The sequence below is a fragment of the Dendrobates tinctorius genome, unplaced genomic scaffold (assembly GCF_039654945.1).
Source record: "Dendrobates tinctorius isolate UK_male_01 unplaced genomic scaffold, ASM3965494v1 ptg000021l, whole genome shotgun sequence".
Lineage (NCBI taxonomy): Eukaryota > Metazoa > Chordata > Amphibia > Anura > Dendrobatidae > Dendrobates > Dendrobates tinctorius.
The window spans coordinates 18,457,760-18,477,961 of record NW_027361689.1 but is presented as its reverse complement, the minus strand read 5'-3'; the positions used below and the strand labels follow the sequence as shown (position 1 = coordinate 18,477,961).

Genomic DNA, 20,202 nt, shown 5'->3' with positions numbered 1-20,202 from the left:
TGATTATAGTATTTGATGCAGTACTAGTCTGAGTGAAGAAAAGCCCCCTGGACTAGTCCTAGAGGGTTCCCGTCCAGGAGCCACAGAATGCCGACCTCGCCCCTGGACCGGTTTTATTCCCTTATCTCTAGTTATCAGCCTCTCTGGGAGTCTTATTTTGGGACCACAAATATGTTTGTGAGTGGATTGTTTCCTTACATTGGCTTTACTTATGTACTACATTGTTTCTCTTGACCAGAGATAATAAATATATATATTTGCATTTGTGATTTATATACTGCCATCTTGTTTTCGTCATTGAAATTGCAGGGTGTTACTCTAATCCAGGTGTTCTCCCATCCCATTTGCCTGTGTTCGTGTGTACATACACACATACATATATATGTATATGTCTGTGTATGGGCCCTCATACCACCCTTATGGAGTCTGACAATTTGAGCAGACACATGGATGTTAGTGGCCTGCTGGAGGTCATTTTGCAGTGCTCTGGCACTGCTCTTCCTATTCCTCCTTACACAAAGGAGGAGATAGTGGTCCTGCTGCTGAGTTGTTAACCTCCTATGGCCCACTCCACGTCTCCTGGTGTACTGGCCTGTCTCCTGGTATCTGCCCCATGCTCTGGACACTGTGCTGACAGACACAGCTACCCTTCTTGCCACAGCTCACACTGGTGTGCCATTGTGGATGAGCTGTACTACTCCTTCATGTTACTGTTCAGCACCTCTAGGGGTGGGAGCAATGATAAAATGCAAAAGTGACCAAAACAGCCAAAAGGATGAGAACAGAGAAATGGTCTGTGGTCACCTGTGCATAACCACTCCTTTATATTGGATGTCTTGCTAATTGCTTATCATTTCTACCTGTTGGTCTGTTCCCTTTTCCACAAGAGCAGGAGAAATTGATTCACAATCGTTGTTGCTTCACAACTGGACAGCATGATGTCACAGAAGTATGATTTTCTTAGAATTAGACTATACTGTTTGTATTTCCTTTAATTTTTGGGCAGTGTATATATAGAATGTAAGTGGCTTTCAAACCCCTTCTAAAGGCAGCTCAGCACCTTTGTCTAACTTAGAGCTCATTCACACTGACTCTGTGGCACGAGTGTCATCAGTTGTTCTCGCCCGTGAAAAAGAAAATATTCTCCACCTTCTCCTTTCTGACAGTCTGTGTAAATGAGACCACACCAAGTCTTGTCTGATTTTTTTCTTGGACCCATAGACTTGCATTGCTGATATTGATCCTACACTTGGATCAGAATCGGGCATGTCTCTGGGATTTTGGCGAAATCGCTGACTTATGAAATTACCCCATTCACTTTTATAGGTACGAGTGCTATCTGTTCAAAACACGTGCACAGGAAATGGACTTCTGAATAAGCCCTATCTGTGTGGATAAGCTGCTGCAGACACTCGGAGGAGGAGCAATGGGCTGAGCCATCACTGCCATCATCTGTACTCCTAATGAGTATGTGCTGATATCAAGGCAGGAAATAGACAGGGGAAAAAAAGCAGGCGTATGGAAGTCACTTCCATTTATTGATTTCTTTTAAGAAAAATCCCCTAATAAAGTGATTTGCAAACTTTCAGGACTTTCCATGCTGGACAAAAGTTATAAAAAAATAAAAATTGTGGTTCTTCTTTAATGACTTATACAAGATGAGGGTTTGTACGCAGTGCCTCTGTCGCTCTCTGGACTGCACTGGCTACAGAGACAATACTGGAAGCAAGTGTGTGTCCGAAACATGGCTGCCCCCCAGGAAAGTTCCTAAAAATAAAGAAAAAAATATATTTTTGTTCTACAGATACTTGCTAAAATGAAATGGAACCTTCCCTTTAAAGATTTATCTTTCACACAAAAATCCTTTAAAATACATGACTTTTGCCGAGCCCCGGGGGAAAGTATGGCAAGTTTTAGTAAAAGCCTAAAGTTCCTTAAGAAATAGTTTCCAGAAAACTTAGCGGCTTGTTCTCCTGTCCTAGACAGGTATGGTGCGCTGTGACACCGCCGTGGGAACGCCAGATTACATATCGCCAGAGGTGCTGAAGTCTCAGGGCGGAGATGGCTACTACGGACGGGAGTGCGACTGGTGGTCGGTTGGAGTCTTCCTCTTTGAGATGCTGGTCGGTAAGTGAAGCCATCCTATAAATATCCCACATACACTAATGTAGCTCGTTCACGACAGTCTACGAAATGATGAAGCAAATTTTGCCATTAGTCCTTATTTGAAAATCTTTCATTTGCAGTTCCTATTCAATGATGTGTTTCCACGGTAACAGACCACAAACATTCTCTGTGTGTAGTCTGAACCCACAGCCATACGTCCAACCCCGTCCACTACTTTCTGCTAACCTGCTGAATGTATGTTATTAAAAAATCAAGAGGGTGACTGACTACATGGGGGGGGGGGTTTGTTTGTAGTCTGTTACCACAGAAACATTGCTGAATAGTAAGTATATGCACAATAATAGTATGGACATCTCATGTAAAACTCCTTCCGCTATCGTTTTCAAGCATTGAAATTATTAAAATAATAAAAAAAAAATAGTTCTTTAAGAGTTTTATTGGGGACCATCTGATAATCTAGAATTTTTTTTTAAGTTTTGCACGTATTTCTGGCACCAAAATGCAAATTTTGGAATTTTTTCAAACAATCCAAGTCCGAGCATAAGGCACCAAATATGGGACTCCTCTGTTTTTTTTAAAAAGTGATAGTAATAGAATTCCATCATTTTAGATTTTTTTCCGCTATTTAAATGTTAAGCGGAGTATTCCGACCATCCTGTAATTCAGCATTATCTGATAGTTTGGAATTAAAAATATGCACGGGACATCGGACTCTTTATCTTTGCCATTAAAGGAGTTTGCACTGTAAAAAGTAGGTTGTCACCAATCCACACAATCGGCGATAACTTACTGATCCCTGGAGCTCCCACCGCTCTGACCCCCAACCAGGGTCGAGAATGAGACTTTTTTTGGTGGTCCCATCAGGGCTGTTTTCAACCATCTCCAAAGTCCTATAGTTGATGAACGAAGTGATGGTGCAGATACGGGACCATTGACCCATTTCATCGGGGCACTTTTCATATTTTGGATTGATGGGGGTCCCAGCGGAGGCTTTATACATGATGTGCTTTGTGTTACTACAGTCAGCCCCGGGCCATGTGTAACCCCTCACCTGACCCCGGACACTGTATAAAGCATGGTCCATCATAATGTAATATAAAGCGGTATATGATGACCGAATAATACACCATGAGAAAGATTACCCCACTAGTTAAGATTTACCTGTTCATCCAGCTAGATGTGGCTTGGGTAACAACATCCTAAAGGGATGTGGACAAATCCCTACTCCTTAATGGCGTAGCGCCATTCACTTTCACAATCAGGAGGTGAGCATGTCGACCACATTGTGGCCCCAAAGAACCACTTTTAAAAAGTTTTCAATGACATGCAGATCACAAAGGGTCTCTTTGCTGTGATCACCAGTGATCGGCTGGAGAAACCTGGCAGTAAGTGTTCAGTTTCCCTGCAGTGCCTCCACTGGAGGAGTTATGCATTACATAAAACCCATTACCATTCATTGTATTGTCTCCCTCCTGCCCTTTTTGTAAAGCTCCCCACAAAAAAAAATGTAAAAGTGGGGTTTTTAAATAGCACAACACCTGCACATGTTAAGTTTTGGGGAGCTGGGACCGCTAGTGATCAAGTGAAAGGAGAGTCCTGTTACATCTTTTGAGCTTGAGACCTATTATTTTTTCCAGATAAGGCTAACCTCTTGTCTTAAGGATTTAGTGTTAGGGCCCCGTCACACATAGCGACTCACCAGCAATCCCGACAACGATATCAACGTGTCAGGATCGCTGGTGTGTCACTACATGATCGCTGGTGAGCTGTCAAACAGACAGCTTCACCAGCGATCAGCACCAGCGACGCCGAGCGGGCGTCGTCGCTGTGTACTTTAGTTACCAGCGCGCTGGTGCAAGGAGCTGGTAACTAAGGTACACATCGGGTATCCAAGGGACGTGCGTCACTTAGAAACCCGATGTGTTCCTTGGTTACCAGCTCCCTGCATCAGTGCGCTGGTAACTAAAGTACACATCGGGTTTCTAGGCGCTGCGCACCCCTTAGAAATCCTGCGTTTACCCTAGTTACCAGCTCCTGCTCGCTGGTCTCCCGCCTGTCACACACAGCGATGCGTGATGGCCAGCGGGAGACCAGCGACCCCAAAAATGTCCAGAGGTTTCCACAGCGATCAGAGATAACCGGCAGGGGGGCTGGCCGCTGATAAGTGTCACACACAGCGATCTCGCTGGTGAGATCGCTGTTGCGTCAGAAAACTTGTGACTCGGCAGCGATCTCGCTAGCGAGATCGCTATGTGTGACAGGGCGTTAACTTTTTGGTTGTGTTGGGAAATTGGCTGTAAAGTAGATTATTTTTTTAAATTCATTTTATGTTTTCAAAATTCATCTTACTGTTTTTGTCCCTTTTTTTTTTTTTTGTTTTCCTCAACTTCAGGGGACACGCCGTTTTATGCGGATTCTTTGGTCGGCACCTATAGCAAAATTATGGATCACAAGAATTCCTTAAATTTTCCAGATGATGTAGAAATTTCTAAACATGCCAAGAACCTCATCTGTGCCTTCTTAACAGACAGGTAATCCGTGAAGCCACAACAACGGAGCTTTCTTCCCAATTCTGCCCGCCGGAGTAGAGTAACATGCCTTATAAAGACTTTTATTATAGAATTGCTATAAAAAAAATAGCATCTGTCGTCTCTGGTTTCTTATGAATTGTCTGTTTTAGTGAATGTCTACATTCACCTTAGTGTATTAATTCTGGCTCATTGTGCCGTCCCTCTGTTGTTCCTCATAGAAATGTCTGAATAGTGAACGGAGCGTCAAATCAGATGCGTCCGCAGTCAGGTTGACTTTGTCAATACTAATCCGTAAATATGGCGTATCCTCCCATACACACTGGGACAATACTTAAAGGAAATGGTAACACTTCTTAAAGGGGTCATCTATCCACGGAATAGGTTAGAGTCTGACTGCCCGGACCCCACTCTTCCCGTGTGAGGTTTTCTTTTGGTGTTGGGGGCATAAACTTTGTTTTTGAGGAATATTTGGAGAGTTTCTGCTAAAAATCACCCCTCTGTGTGCACATAGCCTTAGATTTGCCCAGTCTAGGACTTGAGATCTGCAGGGGACGATTTCAGATACTGCAAGCTGCCTCCCAGCCATGATCAAATTATGCTAGACAAGCCTTTTATTTTTTATTTTTTTTTATACAACCCACCTTTTATTCAGGTTGTTCCCCGCCATTTGGTTTTCTTGCCTTCTATACAGTCGTGTGGGACTATGGTGCACACGTCTGACTGTCACGCCTTTAACGCCGCCTCACAGCAGATGAGCTGGTTCATATTGCTCAGCGGGGACCCGTGTGGAGCGAGTCCACCAGCAAACGTTGAGTGCTAGGCTTGTGGGTAGATAATACTATTGGTGGGAAAAATACTTTCAGCGTCTAAATCACCCGCATCTTAGGGTTTTCCTCATCTTTAGATGGGATCACCTATCTGACCGCTGGGACCTCCACAGATCTCGAAATCTGGGCTCTGAAATGCCCCTTGAGAATAGATCTGTGGTCAGTCGTGCACCGTTGTTCCATTCGTTCTCTTTGCTGTAGAGAATGCGTAGTGCGGCAGTAGTCCTCATGCCCGGTCACTGCTCCATATAGACAGGGCGTTTCAGAGCCCTATTTTTGGCGGTCCCAACAGGCGGATAGGTGATAATTTTTTAAAGTGGGAATACCCCTTTAAAGTGTTATAAAATAATTCCCCATAAAGAGTTGTGGCGCTCCTGTAATACAGAATCGGGGGACACATGATGGTCAGTCTTGTGTGTGAACCATCCACCGGGGAAACTTGAGAAGAAAATGGTACAAAATTCGGCCTTAATCTTGTGAGATGAGGGCAGGTAGCGGGTGGAATTCTGGATGTATGGACGGTTTGTGCTCCGCGTTGCACACCTTGCGCCTGTCGGATAACAGAGTCTTGTTCTTCTGCTCGCTCCGAACCTTCTAGCGGCCAATCCAAATATTTAGATTTGGCGGGGTCCTATAATGCCATCCCTTCTGTAGAGTGGTGAGTCGTAGGGTTAATTCCCTTCTCCGTTTATTTACCTCCGCCTTTAGATCACTGGCAGAATTGTCCATGTGGCTGGTTCGGCAATGAGGGGGTTAAGGCGTCCTGGCGCTGTCATCCTCAGCCCCTCGCTCACTCGCTGGCCGGCATCTTCTGTCCTAGTGCCTGGCAGCCCCCTCTTCAAAGGATGCTTTTCTCAGTTTAAGTCTCTGGCCTGCGTTTGCTGAACTTCCCGTCAAATCTGGACAGAAAACTATTTCATTCCACATGTGGCGTCGTAAGAGGATTACAGAAAAGAAGCCGCTCCGCACCTTCCCCTCGCTCCGAGATACCAGACCCATAGTAAGAGCCACAGAGCCCAGCGCATGACTGACCGCGGTCACGGGACGACTGCAGCCCACGGCGGGCTGAATTAACCCTTTCATTTTCTGGTGTATTGATGCATGGCCGGCCCAGGGTTGCCCTGATGTAACTTGTGGTTCTTCTGCTATGTACAGGGAGGTGCGACTTGGGCGGAACGGTATAGAGGAAATTAAGCAGCACCCATTTTTCAAGAACGACCAGTGGACCTGGGACAATATACGAGAAAGTGAGTACTGGATACTGAGTGATGGGCTTAGTTACATTTATGTTTACAGTGTGTTTGCACTGTTTCTTATATATATTACCCATATATAATCTATCTCTATATCTCTGTCTTTATATCTATCTGTCTACATCTGTGTGTGTGTGTGTGTGTGTGTGTATATATATATATATATATATATATATATATATATATATATATATATATACACACACAAACAGCGCTGCCTAAAATGTCTGCTCTATTTGTGTTTTACATCTTGTTGATCTCTGGTTTGGCTGGGGACGTCAGACTCTAGTGAATAAGTAGTTTGTTAGGTGTCACAGACATTAATATGTTGCACAAAGCACCCACTATGCCATACCTGTGAGAGCGAGGGCTGTGTGCCTGATTCATACACCGCATGTATACCAGCGTGCCCCATACCTGCATGTATACCAGCGTGCCCCATACCTCTGCATCTATGTGTGTTTGTATGTATGTATAGAATCTAAAGAAGAGTGTATATGTTTATACATACATACATACATACATACATACATACATACATACATGAAAAAAGTATTTAGTCAGTCACCAATTGTGCAAGTTCTCCCACTTAAAAAGAAGAGAGAGGCCTGTAATTGACATCATAGGTAGACCACAACTATGAGAGTCACAATGAGAAAACAAATCCAGAAAATCGCCTTGCCTGATTTAGCAAGATTTATTTTGCAAATTATGGTGGAAAATAAGGATTCATTTCTCTTATAGCGTGCACAGTTACAGCTGCAGCCGCCGGCTTCCAGCAGTGGTAAACAAAAAAAAAACCTCTTATTTACCATCCCTGCGCGCCCTCGCAGCATCTTGTTCCAGTTTCCAGCAGCTCCTGCGGCAGAGTGATCATGTGTCCCTGCTGAGTGGAGAGAGGTGAATATTCATTAACTTAATGAGCGGGGACACGTGATCGCTCGGCCGCAGGAGCTGCTGGCACAGGAACAAGATGCTGCGAGGGCACGCAGGGAAGGTAAGTAGGAGGTTTTTTTAAATGCTTTTCTCGTGGGGGCCATACATACAAGGATAGGGATGAAGAACCATGCATTCAAGGATAAGGATGAGGAGCCATGCATACCCATATAAGGATGGGGATGAGGAGCCATGCAGACGATGATGGGGATGAGGAACCATGCAGACAAGAATGGGGATGAGGAGCCATGCAGACAAGGATGGGGATGAGGAGTCATGCAGACAAGGATGGGGATGAGGAGCCATGCAGGCAAGGATGGGGATGAGGAGCCATGCAGGCAAGAATGGGGATGAGGAGCCATGCAGGCAAGGATGGGGATGAGGAGCCATGCAGGCAAGGATGGGGATGAGGAGCCATGCAGGCAAGGATGGGGATGAGGAGCCATGCAGACAAGGATAATAATAATAATAATAAATTTTATTTTTATAGCGCCGACATATTCCGCAGCACTTTACATTTCAGAGGGGATTTGTACAGACAATAGACATTACAGCATAACAATAATCACATACAGTAGATTATAACAAATACCAAAAGGAAAGAGGGCCCTGCTCGCAAGCTTACAGTCTATGAGGAAAGAGGGAGACACGAAAGGTGGGTGGTAACAGTTACCCTGATTGTATGGACCAGTCATAATGTTAAGTGTGTAACAGTACAGACACAGAGAGCTAATGGAGGCATAAAGCATGTGGGAACATGATGCGGGGAACCTGGTTATGGTAAAACTTTTGGCTCTGCCACACAGGGATAGATTAGGTTAATGTGTTGGGGTGGTAGGCCAGTCTGAATAAATGCGTTTTCAGGACACGCTTAAAATTGTGGGGATTGGGGACTAATCGTATTGACCTGGGAAGTGCATTCCAAAGAATTGGCGCGGCACGTGTAAAGTCTTGGAGACGGGAGTGGGAGGTTCTGACTATTGAGGATGCTAATCTCAGATCATCAGCAGAACGGAGGGCGCGGGTAGGGTGGTATACTGAAACAAGGGAGGAGATGTAGGGTGGTGCTGAGCCATGGAGGGCTTTGTGAGTGAGGGTAATAAGTTTATACTGAATTCTGGAGTGGATGGGTAGCCAGTGTAATGACTGGCACAAAGTAGAGGCATCGGTGTAACGATTGGTGAGGAATATGATCCTGGCTGCAGCATTCAAGACAGATTGGAGGGGGGAGAGTTTGGTAAGAGGGAGACCGATTAGAAGAGAGTTACAATAGTCGAGACGAGAATGAATAAGAGAAACAGTAAGAGTTTTTGCAGAGTCAAAGGTAAGAAAAGGTCGAATTCTAGAAATGTTTTTGAGGTGCAGATGACAAGAGCGAGCCAGTGATCGAATGTGGGGGGCAAAGGAAAGCTCGGAATCAAGTATGACCCCAAGACAGCGGGCCTGTTGCTGGGGAGTAATAGTGGAACCACACACAGAAATGGCAATGTCGGGTATAGGTACATTAGTAGAGGGAGGAAACACCAGGAGTTCAGTCTTTGACAGGTTCAGTTTCAGATATAGTGAGGACATGATATTAGACACAGCGTTTAGACAATCGCCGGTGTTTTCTAGAAAGGCTGGCGTGATGTCAGGAGAAGAAGCGTATAATTGGGTGTCGTCAGCATAGAGATGGTACTGGAAATCAAATCTACTGATTGTTTGACCAATAGGGGCAGTGTACAAGGAGAAGAGGAGGGGACCTAGAACCGATCCTTGGGGGACCCCAACAGTAAGGGGAAGATGAGAGGAGGAGGAACTGGCAAAAGATACAGTAAAGGAGCGGTCGGAGAGATAGGAGGAGAACCAGGAGAGAACGGTATCCTTGAGGCCAATGGAACGGAGCATAGTGAGGAGGAGCTGATGATCCACAGTGTCGAATGCTGCAGAGAGATCCAAGAGAATTAGCATGGAGTAGTGACCATTTGATTTAGCTGTTAGCAGATCATTAGAGACTTTAGTGAGGGCAGTTTCAGTGGAGTGTAAAGAGCGGAAACCGGATTGGAGAGGGTCGAGAAGAGAGTTTTCTGAGAGATAGCGGATAAGACGGGAGTGGACCAGGCGTTCCAGGAGTTTAGAGATGAAGGGAAGATTAGAGACAGGTCTATAGTTAGCGGCACAGTTTTGGTCGAGGGATGGTTTTTTAAGTAGTGGATGTATGATGGCATGCTTAAATGAGAAGGGAAAAATACCAGAAGAGAGAGAGAGGTTAAATATTTTAGTTAGGTGAGGGGTGACAGCAGGGGAAAGGGACTGAAGGAGCTGTGACGGAAATGGGTCACTGGTGCAAGTAGTTGGGCGAGAAGATGCAAGGAGCCTGCTTACTTCTTCTTCTGTGGTTTAAAATCAGAGTGTGAGTTCGATGCAGTGGGGGAGGGAGGACAGTGCATGGTATGAGGTGATTGGGAGATAATTTCCTGTCGGATCTGGTCAATTTTTTCTTTGAAGTAATTGGCCAGATCGTCAGCTCGGAGCTCCGTGGTTGGGGCCTGTACTCTTGGATTGAGTAGAGAATGAAAAGTGTCAAAGAGACGTTTCGGGTTATTGGACAGTGAGGTGATGAGGGTGTTGAAATAGGTTTGTTTGGAGAGGTGAAGGGCAGTGTTGTATGTTCTAAGCATAAACTTAAAATGGATGAAATCTTCGTGTAGATTGGATTTTCTCCACAGACGTTCGGCGCACCTGGAGCACCGCTGCAGGAAACGTGTTTGCACCGTGTGCCAGGGTTGTCGCCGTCTGCGTTGTGGTGTTCTATTTATAGGGGGTGCAAATTCATCCAGGGCACTTTGAAGTGTTTCATTGTAATGCTTCAATGCAGAATCAGGACAGGAGAGAGAGGAGATAGGGGCCAATGAAGACTGCAAGTTCTTCATAAGTTTCTGGGTGTTAATGGCCTGTATGTTTCTATAAGTATGGACAGTGGGGGTGACCTGAGCAGCATGGCAGTTCTTGATAGAGAATGAAAGAAGATTGTGGTCAGAGAGCGGGAGAGGGGAGTTTGCAAAATCATCCACTGCACAAAGCCGAGAGAAGACCAAGTCGAGGGAGTTTCCGTCTTCATGCGTTGGAGAATTAGTAAGCTGCGAAAGGCCAAATGAGGAGGTTAGAGATAAAAGGTGAGTAGCAGATGGTGAGAGGGGAAGAGCAATGGGGATGTTGAAATCACCCATGATGAGGGTAGGGATGTCACAGGAGAGAAAATGTGGAAGCCAAGTGGCAAAATGATCCAGGAACTGATGGGAGGGGCCGGGAGGACGATACACCACCACCACTCGCATGGAGAAGGGGGTGTAGAGTCTGACGGCATGGACCTCAAAAGAAGGGAAGACAAGTGAGGGTACTTGAGGGATAACCTGAAAGGTACATTTTGGTGATAGGAGCAGACCAATGCCTCCACCAGCTCTATTGTCTGATCTTGGGGTATGAGAGAAGTGAAGCCCCCCGTATGAAAGAGCAGCAGCAGCGGTAGTGTCTGACTGCTGGATCCAGATTTCAGTAAGAGCCAGGAGGTTAAGAGAATTAGAAAGGAAAAAGTCATGAATGAAGGAGAGTTTGTTACACACTGAGCGAGAATTCCAAAGTGCACAATTAAGAGAGACAGATGGCATGCAGGGAATATTAATAAGATTAGAGGGGTTTCTGAGTGTAGCAGTCGGGAGGTTTGACTTTCTATAACATGGGGGACCAGGGTTGGGAGCAATGTCTCCTGCGACTAGGAGAAGGAGGATAGAAAGAGTGAGCAGATGGTTAAGTGATTTGTGAGAGCGTCTCTGATGTTGAATGGTGGGACTGACTGGATCTGTGCAGTTTAACAACGTGAAAAGAGCATGAGTGCTATACATAGGAGAGGAAAGAAGCGAGGGGCCAATGTGGATGGAGTGTAGAGAGTTAATGCCAGGGCGGTGGATGTGTGTGAATGCAGCGGCCAGGATTAAAATTACACAAATGCATATGGTATATATTTGTTGTACTCCAAATGTACAGGGAGTAGATGTATATAAATGTCTTACCTGTCTCCTGCCCTGTCTAACTGCCATGTTATAACTGCCAGTACTTTGATAAACTGTACTTGGATAAAGTGTGCATAAATGCCCCCTGCATAAATGCTATCCCCAAGCTATGTCTGAATATATAGGAGGATAAGACTTAGAACTTTTTTTTTTTTTTTTTGGGCTCTCTCTCTTCTCGTTAATCAATCACACTAAATTGAGACAGGATGGGGATGAGGAGCCATGCAGACAAGGATGGGGATGAGGGGATAATGCACACCTGGCTTATACTTGAGTCAATACGGTTTCCCAATTTTTTGTGGCAAAATTAGGTGTTTCGGCCATCCTCGGGTCCACTTATACACGAGTATATACGGTGTGTGTGTGTGTGTGTGTATGTGTGTATATGTATAGATATATATAATATGTGTGTGTGTATATATATATTATCCACATGTGAAGAAAAATTGAGATCCTTTTGTGGCTAATGTGCAAGGGGATTTTGACCTCTGCATCCGAGAAGTAGAATTGAACCCCCTATAGATATGTTATATGTTATACCTGTATTATCATCCTATAGCGGCCGCCCCGGTTGTCCCCGAGCTGAGCAGCGATATTGACAGCAGTAATTTTGACGAAATTGAAGACGACAAAGGCAACGTGGAGACGTTTCCTATCCCCAAAGCATTTGCAGGGAACCAACTGCCCTTCATCGGATTCACCTATTACAGAGAGAACCTGTATGTACTCTGCCATTGTTCATCCATGTACTACTCCTTTCTTGCTGCCTTTGGCTGAGTGCAGACGGACTTTTTGGCCCTGCGGATTTTTCCGCGCAGAATGGAAGAAGTCCGCAGGTCAAATGACCTGCATTTTTCCTGCGGATTTCTTCCATTTTTCATGCGGTTTTTGTGCGGTTTTTGTGCGGTTTTCCATCGCGGTTTTCCCCCTGCGGTTTTGGAGACAGGGGAGATGGAAAACCGCACAAAAGAAGTAACATGCTGCGGATTTTGTACCGTGGGAAAACCGTGCGGAAATATCTGCAGCGTCTGCACAGCGGGTTTTTTTTTTTTACATTGATTTTAAGGCTACTGTACATCACAATGCGGATATGCAACGTTTCTGCGCGGTAAAATCCGCTGCGGAACCGCTGCAAATCTGCATCGTGTGCACACAGCCTTAGGGCGCATTTACTTGTAGTTTTGCGTCCTTCTTCTCTCTTGGCATTACCAACCATTAACATTAAGGGCATGTGGATTACATATTTTTGTTTCTGCTCAAAATCTCTACCTTGAAGCCTCCTTAAGAGGGTTGTCCAGTGAAAGCAAGCCATCACTTATCTGCATAATCGCTGATAATTTGCTGATCGATGGGGGTCCGTACACCTGGGGAATCGTGACCATCACGGTTCGGCAGTCACATACAGCGATTGCAGACTTCTTATTTCCGCCTGCACAGCCTGTTCAAGTTATTAGGAGCCAATTTGATATCCTGAATTTTCGATGGCAAACTCCTACATGATTCCCCTACTGATTATTAGATGTGTGTTAGAGAATTCCTGGCCGTTCAGTCTCTTTACAGATCAGTCCATGATGACATGGAAGGTACATGTTGTCCTCCCACACATTACTCCAAATATACACCCGTCCATGGGTTCATCGGAGCTGCAGCCACTTTTTGGGCTTGATAGAGGCGAATGCCTAATGGAGAATAAGGCCACCTTTTGATGACAGCCATGTTTCCTTATGACATACATTTATAGGGGTTGTCCTGATGGCCTCGAAGGTGAGGTTACAATTTTGAGTCAGGGGCGCTTGATACAGAGCGCAGACAGCTGGGCCCGTTCAGGTCCATCCACTTTTCGTTTTCACCCCCGAGGCTTCACCAGATCATCCTGTGACCTAAATGTTTAAAAACAAAGTCGTAATCAGCGCAGTTTTTTTCTTTCTCGTCTTTGATCCAAACTTCACGAACTGTTTAGAAATGTGGAGTTCTGTGGCCAAGTATTTTTATGAGCGAGAACTGTTCAGTGTCTTCGATGTCTCTATCTCTCTCACGTGTGTTTTTCTCTTTGCTTTCCCTGAACCGTTTCACAGATTGCTGAGTGGCCCATCTAAGGGCCGAGAGGAACAGAACTCCTCCACGAAGCCGACGAAAGAGGTGAGTGCATGGCGCAAAATGATATCCGTAGAGGAAATTAGGGTAATGGTTTAGCCAGACTAGTCTTGTCTCTGGCTATGGTGGTCCCCTGCTGGATCTCTAAAGTATAATTTACAACCCTGCGACAGGCTCTGATTCATGCTGCCCTCATTTTGTGAAGCATGCACCAAGTGTCTAGTTCCCTTTAATCTTCTTCAGGCCTCTATTATAGAGGGGTTATTTTGTAAAAAAGCAAAAAAAAAAAAAAAAAGTTGGCATCTGTTTGCCGCCAGTTTAGCTTTCGATGAGGTTATCTTACCTCGGGAAGTTAAAGCCAACAAAGTTTTGTTCCCTGGTAATAAAATGATCAAATCTGCCAGCTGGACGTATACAGAACTTCTATCATAGAGGGGGGAAAAAGCAAACACCTACAAGTTCTGTGGTGTAGAAGACTAAGTGGGTTGAATTGAAAATTTGTATCTAATCCATGTTTCAGATTATTCTCTTGTGGGAGTGCCTCTCCCAGTAATACAGGCTGGATGTGAGCTCATGTATCAGCACAGCTTCTATCCTGCAATTCCTTTTGTCCTTCGTCTCATTGGGGGGCACAGGTACTGTGGGTGTATGCTACTGCCACCTGGAGGCTGACACTAAGTGAACAAAAAAAGGTTAGCTTCGCCGCCGCCGCATACACCCTCGCCCCGATTGCGGGCGGAAACCAGTTTTTTGCTTAGTGTCCTTTGGAGGCACAAACGTCTGGTTTGCTCCTGACTTCTTCTTTTTTTCTTTTTAACTTTTTTTTTTTTAATCAAGATGAGACAGGGGCGACGGACCCTTTTGAAAGGGTCCGATCTCCCCAAACCATCAACGGGTGAGCACGTGTTGAGTATCGCCTCCACATACCCTCTCCCGCACCGTGGGACATATCTGGGCCGTTTTCCCCAGACTTTTTTTCTCTATGAAGATAAGACCGGGGCAATGGACCCTATTGAAAGGGTCCGATTTCCCCAAACCATCAACAGGCGAGCATGTGCGAGTGTTCCTCCACGTATCCTCTCCCGCGACGTGGGACATGATGCCGGACTTAGCCCTGTCCACCCCTAGGTATTGAAACCATGGGCTGTACAGAGGCACAAGACTAGTCCGTGCGGCCCCCACTGCTCCACCAAAGCTAGACGGCGGTGCTGCAAGTCGGCGGATGGTCCCTCTCCTCATCCCTGGAAGGAGGACGGAGCTAGGGTGCCTGCACCGTCCTGGATATCACCCCCCTTCCCTCTACCTGATCGGCGAGGTCGTCATGCATGGGATGGCCTGGGAGGGCCCTGCGGCACCGTCCAGAGGGCTGGAGCCCTTAGCGTCATGTGAGGTGCAAAGGCAGGATGTGCAGCACTGAAGGGCAGGCTCTTCCCCATCCCACCCTCCTCCGGCGGTGGGTCCCGACGCCGGCGGCGCCCTTGGTATGCGGCGGCCTACCCGCCCGTCGCCACCCCTTGGTGGGCAAACGTTAAAGAAATCCAGCCCGCGGCTTCGGCCGGTGTTAGGCCGCGGGCGGAAGTCCCGCCCTCCCGTCGCAACATCATTTCCGGTGGCACGCCCTCCGTAACCTGGGCGGGCGCCGAGTAAATTGAGCCCCCGGCTTCACTCCAGGGTAGGCCGCAACGGGGAAAGGACGCGTCGGCCTACCCACAGTCAAGTACGCGCAGTGCAGAGAGGCGCAGCACACGGCAAGAACACGTGGGGGACACAGGACTGGGGTAAGACCCCGACCCTACACTGTGTTCCAAATTATTATGCAAAAAATATTTCCTCATATTTTCTCTAAATTACCTATATGAATTGCAGTCATTGTTATTTTCCAGTCATCTAATATTATAGTATAATTGCAATGTTTTTGAACAAACTGCCTATGAAAACAGTATATTTTTAAAAATAATAAACACTCAAAACGCATGTTCCAAATTATTATGCACAGCAGAGTTTTCAACCTTTTTATTTTTATTTTGAACAAAAAAATGGTGAATTGTGAAATAAGCATTATCAGCTTATTACATAATGAAATCAAACAGTTTTCAAGTCAAAACTTTATTCTAGGTGATGTTACATTTGCACATAGGATCCCTTGTTGAAAAGAAGCTTCTGAACTCTCTCGTCCATTGAATTTGTCAGTTTTTGGATGGTTTATGCTTCAATTGTTTTGCATGTGGACAGAATACCCTCCCAGAGCTGTTGCTTAGATGTGAACTGCCTCCTGCCATCATAGACACTCCTTTTGATGATGCTCCAGAGGTTCTCAATGGGGTTGAGGTCAGGGGAAGATGGTGGCCACACCATAAGTTTGTCCTCTTTTATGCCCATAGCAGCCAGAGATGCAGATGTGCTATTTGCAGCATGAGACGGTGCATTATCATGCATGAAAATGATCTTGCTGTGGAAAACACGGTTCTTCCTCTTGAACCATGGCAGGAAGTGCTGTTTTAGAAACTCCACATAGATTATGGAGTTCATCTTTACCCCTTCAGAGATCCTAAAGGGGCCGACAATCTCTCCCCATGATTCCAGCCCCAAACATTACTCCACCTCCTCCTTGTTGGCGCCTTAGACGTGTTTTCATGGGGTGTCCATCAACCAGCCATCCTCCACTCCATCCATCTGGACCATCGAGCGTTGCACGGCACTCATCGGTGAACAGAACAGTTTGGAAGTCAGTCTTCATGTATCTTTTGGCCCACTGGAGCCGTTTCTGCTTGTGTGCAGTGGATAGAGGTGGTCGACAGGATGGCTTACGCACAGATGCAAACCTCTGAAGGACCCTGCATCTTGTTGTTCGGGGGACGTTGGAGGCACCAGCAGCTATGTCTGCTGCTTATGACAAGGCATTTTTGCAGCTGCTCTTTTAACTTGACGCAATTGCCTGTTGGAAAGAGTCCTCAATTTTTCCTTATCAGCTTGCACACGTGTGTGCTGGGAATCAGCTACATACTTCTTGATTGTGCGATGATCACGATGAAGTGTCTTGGCAATGTTGATTGTAGTCATGCCTTGACCTAAATACTCTACAATTTGTTGCTTCTCAGCAGCCGACACATCCTTTTTCTTTCCCATTTTGGCAAAATAATGTAGGCTGCTTAATAATGTGGAACAGCCTTCTTAAGTAGTCTTGCCTTTATTTGGACACACCTGCCAAACTAATTTGCACAGGTATCTGCAATTGCTTTCAGTGATATAAAGAGCCCTGACACACATCACCATCAATGAGTTTAAATGACAAACAAAAAAATTCTAACCTTATCACTCCTAAACTCTTTTTGCATAATAATTTGGAACACAGTTTAGAGGCCACGCTATGTATAATCAGGGGGTCCCCTCCTCCCCCCTCACCCTCCAGCAGGACAGTATTAAAGCCTGGCAGACAGTATGGCCGGGAAGGGGAAGACGCAGATGTTCCTATACGCTGTATGCATCTCCTGTTGTGCCATGTTTCGGCAGGCGCAGTGCAACAAATTATGCGAAGCCTGCGACTCCGAACGCGCCCAGGAGCCCTCCCCTGCGACTGAGCCCAGTGGTCCAGATCCTCCGGAATGGGCCCTATCACTATCACAGTCTATGGCATCGCTCACAAAGGCGATCGAGTCCCTTTACGCCCCAGTTAGGGGCAAAGGTAGTGGCTCGCCTGTCTGGGAGGGGTCATCCACCTCACTAGATCCTCCGGTCTGCAGGGGCCGCTCTCATTCCAGGCAGGTGCAAAGAAAAAGAACCCATATGGCGTCTCCTGGCCCATCTGGTGCTTCAGCGTCTCGCTCTCCTTCACCAACAGTCGAGAGCAGGCAGAGTTCAGATTATGACGCAGACGAACCCCTGGACCTAGATACCCCAGGGTGTCGGGAAGCAGTTGACAGCCTCATTGAAGCTGTCAATCAGACTTTGGGGATTGAGGATGATGTCTCCCTGGCCTCAGGTCATAAGGTATCCTTTAAGCGGGCTAAGCGACCGCATAGAGTATTTTGCACTCACCCAGAGTTCGAGGACATAGTGCAGCGTCACAGGGAACGGCCGGATAGGCGTTTCTCCGGCCAGAAGACGCTCGAAGCAAGATATCCGTTTGCCCCAGAGCTCTGTAAGAAATGGGCGGAATCCCCAGTGGTGGATCCACCAGTGTCACGCTTGGCCTCTAAAACCCTGTTGTCCGTACCTAATGGTTCTTCCATTAAGGACCCCACTGATCGGCTCATAGAGAGCTTGGCTCGCTCGGTATATGAAGCATCAGGATCAGCACTCTCTCCCTCGTTCGCAGCAACATGGGTAGCCAAGGCCATGATGTCATGGTCAGAATCATTGAACAAGGCCCTGCAGGATAGGGACCTGCCTACGGAGGTATCAGAGATTGCGAGTCAGATCGCTATGGCTGGTGATTACTTAATCAATGCTTCCTTGGATGCGGCCAATTGTGCGGCACTTGCGGCTGTAAACGCAATTTCCATTAGGAGGGCCCTATGGTTAAAGATGTGGCGGGCCGATTCAACTTCCAAGAAGTCCTTGACTTCCCTGCCTTATCAAGGTGGCCGCCTATTCGGGGAAAAGTTAGACTAGCTCATCTCCGATGCTACAGGGGGAAAAAGCTGTTTCCTCCCGCAGCAGAGGGTCAAACCGCTGTTTCGCCAGCCTCAAGCACGGTTTTGGGCATTTCGCAACCCCTGGTGGACGGCAGCAGCCAATTCCGCCCCTCTAGCTCGCTCCAACCAGGATAGGGATCGACAGGTCTCATATAGAGCCAACCTGTTGGACAGAATGCGAGCTCGCCAGCCCAGGTCGAGGGGAACCAGGTCCCAGAGAGCCTCAGCTAAATGACTCGGAGCACTTTTTAGCCGACATCAGCAGAGTAGGCGGCCGCCTGCTCCGGTTTCGCCACGTCTGAGTCACGGTAGCACATGACTCATGGGTGACGGAACTGGTGTCCTCGGGGAACAAGATAGAATCGTTTTGGGGGATACCTGACAAACTCTTTCTTTCCCATATTCCCAAAGTGGAGGCCCGGGCTAAGGTGTTGCTAGTAGCCGTCGAGTCACTCCAGCACAACGGAGTCATTATTCCCGTGCCAGAGCACGAGAAGGATCAGGGTTTTTATTCCAATCTGTTCGCGGTCCCCAAAAAGGATGGGACAGTCAGGCTGGTTCTGGACCTAAAGCTCCTGAACAAGTTCATCAGGATCAAACATTTCTGACTGGAATCTCTTCGTTCAATTATATCAGCCATGGAGCAAGGGGAATACTTGGCCTCTATCGACGTCCAGGATGCCTACCTACACTTCCCCATTTTTCCTCCGCATCAGAGGTTTCTATGTTTCGCCATCAATGGCCGACATTTCCAGTTTGTAGCACTGCCCTTTCGGCTAGCCACCGCCCCCAGAGTGTTCACAAAGGTAATGGCGGTCGTCATGCCCATCTTACACACTCGGGGCATAGTCGTCTTGCCATATTTAGACGACCTTGGTGAAGGGCCCCTCATTTCGGGCATGCGAGGAGAACGTCAGCATCACGCTGGATACCCTCTCCCGCTTAGGGTGGTTGGTCAACAGGAAAAAATCATCCCTTGTCCCAGCCCAGAGGATTTCTTTTTTAGGGATGATTTTCGACACCTCCCGAGGGTTGGTAATTCTCCCTCAGGACAAGGCTCTAGCGCTCCGGCAAGGAGTCCGGAAGCTTCTACAACCAGTCCCTCACACCATTCGGTTTGGGATGAGGGTACTAGGGAAGATGGTGGCAGCAATGGAAGCGATTCCGTTTGCCCAATTTCATCATCGCCCCCTGCAGCACGCCCTCTTGTCATCTTGGGACAAGAACCCGTTCACGCTCGATCGTCGGTGCTGGTTGTCCTCTCAGGTCAGACAGTCACTACAGTGGTGGACGATCAGTTCCTCCCTCCTTCAGGGGAAACCTTTCCCCCCAGACCAGTGGCTGGTGGTCACAACCGATGCGACCCTCCTCGGCTGGGGAGCAGTTTTTCGCCACCACACGATTCGGGCAATGGTCGCAACAGGAGGCACGCCTCCTGATCAACTTGTTGGAAATACGAACGGTCCGGCTGGCGCTGCAACATTTTCAGCACCTTCTAGCAGGACGTCCCGTCCGGGTTCAATCGGACAACGCCACGGCGGTGGCTTACGTAAATCATCAAGGGGGCACTCGCAGCAGGGCAACCATGCGCAAGGTGGGACACGTGCTTCACTGGGCCAAGAGGAACCATTCGGTAATTTCGGCGGTCCGCATACTGGGCGTGGAAAATTGGGCGGCAGACTTCCTCAGCCGGCAGGGTGTCTCGTCCGGGGAATGGTCTCTGCACCCCGAGGTCTTCCAGCAGATTTGCC

The 20,202-nt window shown here is 47.1% G+C and overlaps 1 protein-coding gene across 1 annotated transcript in view; it reads left to right on the top strand.

The window, feature by feature from the left end:
• The window catches only part of ROCK2 (Rho associated coiled-coil containing protein kinase 2), a 184,571-nt gene that overhangs the window by 108,655 nt on the left and 55,714 nt on the right, over nt 1-20,202 (top strand). The window contains exons 6-10 of the mRNA XM_073568234.1: nt 1,983-2,127; nt 4,520-4,658; nt 6,641-6,732; nt 12,283-12,442; nt 13,799-13,862. Coding sequence (XP_073424335.1) covers nt 1,983-2,127; nt 4,520-4,658; nt 6,641-6,732; nt 12,283-12,442; nt 13,799-13,862 — 600 coding nt within the window. The remainder of the gene's footprint in view (nt 1-1,982; nt 2,128-4,519; nt 4,659-6,640; nt 6,733-12,282; nt 12,443-13,798; nt 13,863-20,202) is intronic.